Here is a 6,214-nt window from a genome sequence, read left to right as displayed (position 1 = left end):
TACCATGACAGGAGCTATACCATGAAAATCCCACAAAAGGGACAAGTTTCCAGTTGTTAAGCAGAGTTATTCAGTTCAATGAACATATTACATTTTGCTTTCCAATAGTCACCACATTGGTGGGCTGACAATTATCCTGACTTCAGTTGACTTTTATTCTCTTTGATTTGAGCTCTTATAACTTCCTGAAATGGAAATACCAGAGATTTATGTTTTATTCAGTCAATAAAATTCATAACTTTTCACTGCTGAGAAAACATGTCATATACAGATTGAACAAATGTTATATGAAATCACTTTGATAAGAAGTCCTGCAGGCTGAAATATATGAAATGGAGATGATCTTTCTTGGAATGATCAGTGTCAAAAAAAATCAGCAAAAAGAGAAGAAAAAGCAATTCTTTATTTTTATCCAAATATATCAGACTTCATAATTTAGTTAGTTTCAACAAAAACATAGAGTCACCATATAATGTATCATCCAAACTAGGACATTCTAAGAGTGAAAGGGGGTGCTATTATTAATTACACAGGTACGACAGGTATAAACTGGAACTTTCCAGGGTAAACTGGGACCTCTGATCAACTTAGCAATACGGGGTAAACTGCAATTACATGCAGAATTCGTACCTTTCCCATACACATGTGGGAAAGATAAAGGAATAGCATCACTGAGAAAAATTAATTTTGGCAAGAGTGGTTCTTTCTCATTATTCATTATTCAGATGTCTGTTGAAATATCACTCCCTCCCTAAGCCGGTCACCTCTTCTAAAATAATCAATTCTTATTCCACCCAGTCATTTTCCATTTTGATGTCCTATCTTTCTTATCTTAAACTGATATTTTGAGTATCTGAAATGATCTCATTTGTGTTCTGTCTCCACAGAGGCCCTTCCCACTCTCCTACCAATATGCAGTGTTCAAATGGGCACCAACCTCCTCTGACTTAGTCATAGCCAAATCTCCAGGACCTAAAACTGCCTAGGACATAAAAGTCATGCAAAAATTTTGTTGAATGAATGAGCGAATACATTCAGAGATTTTGTTTTTGGTCCCATACTCTCCTTGGTACCAAAGACAAATTAGAATGACTCCTCAAATTAAATTATGGCTCTATTTAGTTTTAAGTGTTTGGACTAAATGATCCATGGAGTTTCTTCCACTGATAATAAATATCTCATGTTCCCTAGACCCCCTTCTCTCTCTGCTACAATTTCATATCTTATAAGCAGCAAATGGGATCAAGGGGTAGAGCGACTAGCTCTATTCACAGTGGATGAATGCTCTAGGTTGATCATTTTGCCAGTAACTGTTCCCTGGGATATGTTCGCACCTACAGAATTTGGTTGATACAGAGGTAGCCAGAAGGTATTATTGTAGGTATGACAGAATTGTTGATGTAATAATTTTCCACTAAGAAAATCATCACAGGATTGCTAAAAAGTGGGAAACGACGGGACCCCAAACCAGCCATTAAGGATTTAGATATTAAGAAGGAGAAATAGCTTAATTCTGGACAGACATACAATGCAATGCCCAAAGAAATTTTATAGGAAAATCCATGATATTTTGATAAGGAGCACTTATATAAATTTTCATAAAAATCTCTGCATTCCAAATCTTTATTTTGTAGGTGTTCTTCTGAGCAATAGTTTTTATTTCCACTAATGAGTAATAAATATCAGACCTTGGGGTTAGAAAAAGAGTACGGCTAAAATCACTTTGGTAGGCCAGGGATCCAAGACACCAATAAAATCAGTGTTTACCAAACAAACAAGCAAACAAAAAAGCCCACAGGGGTAAAATATTTTCAATTCATCTAATTTAAAATTCTCTCAGGTATATACACAACATTCTTTCCGAATAGAGTGACAGACACAGGTGGGATAGGTTCCCCAGATGCGGAAAAAGTCTTGTCCTGATACAGTAAATGCCACGAACAAGAGAACAGCATTAAAAAAGAGACTCATTTAGACATACATATTTTAAGCATAAATATTTATCATTTGTTTTGTTGTATTGTTGTATCTCCTCAAGAATAAATTATTGGTTTTTAAAAGGACAGAAATTCCAGAAACAGAGTGGAAATGTTACCAATTGAGTCACTTTGAAACAGGGACCATTCATTATGTAATTTCAGGCAGATTCTGATATATTCAATGTAAGTTGGCTACTGATGATTACAATGATTCAGCATTTGCTCAGAGCTCATGTTTGTGTTAGATCATTTACAAAACAGATTTTCAGACTTCAAGTAGTCCAGAAAAGGACCAATTCTCAAATTAACCAATTTTCCCCTAGTACTACCAACCTTCAAAAATCATAAGAAATTTTTAGCATATTGGTATGTTCTAAAATTTACAAGTTAAATATATAATGGTTATATTTATGCAGGGCCATAAATAGCATAGACTTATGTGACTCCCTCATATAAAATACAATTGATAACCTCCCAGGACCTTAAACAGCAAGAAAACATTAAATCAGATTTTAAAATGACAAATAATTTAAGGCTAAAATATTTGGTATTAATAATTAATGCCAGAAGCCTTCCTAGCCTAATAAAGTAAACATGCACAAGAACTACAAGTTTGAACAAAACATCACAATTTTATCGGATATATGTGTATGTATGTATGTGTGTGTATGTGTGTGTGTACATACACACACACACACACACACATATATATAGTTTTATCGCCCTGAAAGCTATCCACTCATGTTTGGCTTAATACATATGTTAGAAATGTCATGAAGAGTACCACCTCTTTAAATATATATATATTTTTTTCCAGAATATACAATATAAATATACCATATATAAATCATGCCATAAAACTAAATGCAAAATTTGCACATTATTGCATGCTTGATGTGATAATACATGCCCATTAATAAGAACTTTCTTAAGATGCCCTCCCTTCACACAACTTTTGCTTTCTGCACAGTGGCAATACTTGGGAAGAAAGGGTTCTCAAATATGCATATATGACTGGGGGTAAAATGTACCTTTCCGATTCCTTCGAGAATTACCTCATCAGCCAAATATTGGACTATTACTAAATCATACAGTAAATAATGCCTACGGGGGTGTTTTGTTATGTGAACCGATCAGAGTTCATTTTTCTTAATTTGGCTGGGAGATTCCCTTCCATCCTGGCTGCTCCTCCTGCTATCTTTTGAAGCTTTGGTGGCAAATCGGCCACTGACTGGCTCATGGGGTCAGACAACATCTTGGTGGTTTTAGATACCAGTTTTTCTTCTGAGTTGCCAGGAACCGAACTTATTCGTTGAAGTTTCATGGGCAAATCTCCCAAGCTGTAGGCTTTTTCTGAAGTTGTGGAACTCATCCTCAAGAGTTTTTTGGGAAAGTCTTCTCTTCCGGTAATTTTCTGCAGCTTCGATGGAAGTTTTGTAGTAATGTCATCTAGTCCATCTAAGCATTCCACAGAGTTATGTCTTTCTTTGCTGTTAGTTATGGCTGGTGCTATTAAAGGGGATGACATAAGAAGCATCTCCTCCTGTTCTTTCACACTATAAGGTGGGGTGGGTACTTCAAATGTCGCATGGAACTGGGAGTAATCAACTTTAAAGAACCCTTCTTCTAAGGAAATCACAGGAAAGAAACGATGACCCCAAAGAACTTCATCTTCAGTGTAAGATGTTCGAGCTTGACAAGTCATCCCTACAAGCAAAAAGAAAATATTTGATAAATTATACATAATGGAAGGAAATAGAAAGTCAGTTTGACCAAAGGAATTCATTTGCTTTCTTATTTAATCTTTGAACTCTTTATCTAAGTAGACTAACTAAAAGAATATGTTAAAAGTTTTCATGTCAATGGTTTTGTTACATAGACTTTCTTCCAATGAAAAACATGGAATTTTTACTGTAATGTTTCAAGGGCGGTAGATCAATGCATGATTAATTGCCTTTCATCCACGAACCAAAAGTAAAAATGGCACAGACCAATTTCATAACATACGTAGCTCTAGAAGAAGTGGAGAAATCACAAAATCATTTTCCTTTGTTCACAAAGCCATGTGAGATATGAAACAAATCTGACTTTGCATCCAAATGTTAGCACTGCATAAACTTAAGAAATCTTGACACTTTACTGAGTATCACTTCCCTATTCTGTAAAGCATGAAAATACCTGCATCCCAGGACTGATGTAAGCACGAGATCCAATAACGTACAAAAAGGTAAAATGTGTCATAGTATGTCTTCTTAAAGGAGAGCAAATATAACTATCGCAAGTATTTGCTTAATGAATAAAAGTTGAAAATATTTTTATATCGGATAATGGAAGGTCATTGCGGTGGTTCTATTTGTCTGGACCTTTAAGGCCAGGATAAACTTTTGCTAAAGTCTTAGAAATCCATACGCTAAAATCAGTAATCTGAGCCAACGTGTTGTTTCCGATTTTATTCCTGCTATAGGGATCTCTGAGACTGGATGCTGGATATCAGATCAAAAGTTTTGCTATTTACATGTTATGTTACTTGGATATCATTTACTTCATGCTACTCTTTTTTACCCAACCATATTCTCTTCACAAATTTGTGAGTTAGAGTGAATTACTATTAAAGCAGTCCACCTCTGATATTCATTAGAGATGTGAACACTGGAAGTAAATGAATACACTTTACACATATTATACATATTACATAATCTTATTTTAGTCACAAGATATAATTTCCTGTAACTTATAAAATTCACTTTCTTCTACCTTACTATCAAACTTCTAGTAGAACCTATTAAAGCGTAAAAGGATAGACACGTTTTAAAAATGCATCTCTGTAAAACTAAGTATATTTTAACCAAATGATGATAATCTTTCTGTTACATTTCTATTCTCCCTCTGTCAGTTTATAAATAATTTCTATTGTATTTAAAGCCTGGAATAGTCTGGATAAAGCGATATTCTGTCTTTTCCCCCTGACTGGTGATCACACATACAATACCTGGAATTAGGATAAATGCATAACTAAAAAGCACTATTGAAGATGATTTCTTCCTTGAATCTTTCCAAGATCTTGCCTTGTAACTATCAGTGATATATCACCAAGGAAGCAGTTGTTACACTTATATACCATCTTTTTCTAGATGTTTTTAAAATAACTGAGGCTGAAGATAAATGCCTATCACATCTCAGGCACTGGGTTAGGTGTTCTCTGGATATTATTTCTAATTCTCAATATCATCCTAACAAGAAAATATTCCTATGTCTAATTTAGATAAGGAATATAACGTTCAGAGAAATGATTATCTGTTGACCTCCCTTGGGCACAGATCTAGGAAGCTGTAGAGAAAATACTGTATTATTCTAATTTCGGGGGGGGGTTGATCTTTCTTTTTACTTTGCCATCTGTTCTGTTATTTTAGTTAGGAGCCCCATTCTAAACAAACTATCATATTAACTGTCATGGTGAAAATCTAATACTAGCCAAATACCAGTCTTCATAGTCAACATCTTATCTGGAATAGTTCCCAGAAACATTTATATATGAGATAACAAAATTAGTTTAAAAGGTAATTTGTAAGTTTTATAGACATACACACGGTAGCATCTGTCTTTTCAAATGATTTCTTAACTTCTATTTCATGAAAAAATTACATATCAACACTAACTCAGAAAATACTCAAAAATGTATTACCTGATATATTTACTTGACTTTATTTTGAATAGTTTAAAGATCTAGCACAGTACCTAGAATAAATGACCACTGTAAATGTACCTACCCATTAGGTTACAAAAATAAAATAAATAAGTACCCCATATTTCTTTAAGGAAGTAACATTTCGTTTCTCTCCAAAAGCAGTTATTCTTGTAAATTCTTTATGTATCTTTCCGGTCCAGGATATTAATTTAAGTTTAAGAAAAAGATCATAAATATATATTTACTGCTAAGTGGTAGTACTTCCTTTATAACCCCACTTTAATTTTTAAATATTATTCCATTGAAAATTGATGGTGGGTAGAATTATCTGAAGTAAGGGCACACAGTCAATATAACTCAGAGCCATGTAGGTTTGTAGGTTTGTCCTTTGGTCACTATAAATGTATGTATATATTAATCACTGAAGTAAATTCAGATCCTAACTTTGTTCAATTACTTATAACAATAAAAGAGTAAATTTTGAAACAAAATTTTATTACTATCACTATCTTAGCTCATTTCATTTTAGTGACTTTTTTACATTGGGAAA

The 6,214-nt window shown here is 33.8% G+C and overlaps 1 protein-coding gene across 2 annotated transcripts in view; it reads right to left on the bottom strand.

Moving 5' to 3' along the window:
- Window positions 1–1,982: 1,982 nt before the first annotated feature.
- Window positions 1,983–6,214, bottom strand: part of KCNJ3 (potassium inwardly rectifying channel subfamily J member 3) — a 150,078-nt gene continuing 145,846 nt past the window's right edge. Inside the window, exon 4 of one of the 2 annotated variants that reach the window (XM_047722192.1) lies at window positions 1,983–3,686. In XM_047722192.1, coding sequence (XP_047578148.1) covers window positions 3,100–3,686 — 587 coding nt within the window. In that variant the 3' untranslated portion in view covers window positions 1,983–3,099. The remainder of the gene's footprint in view (window positions 3,687–6,214) is intronic. The other variant, XM_047722193.1, reaches the window with a different exon arrangement.

This window comes from Lutra lutra, chromosome 3 (assembly GCF_902655055.1).
Source record: "Lutra lutra chromosome 3, mLutLut1.2, whole genome shotgun sequence".
NCBI classification, from domain to species: domain Eukaryota; kingdom Metazoa; phylum Chordata; class Mammalia; order Carnivora; family Mustelidae; genus Lutra; species Lutra lutra.
Note: the sequence above shows the minus strand (reverse complement) of the source record. Positions and strands in the feature narration are given on the sequence as shown.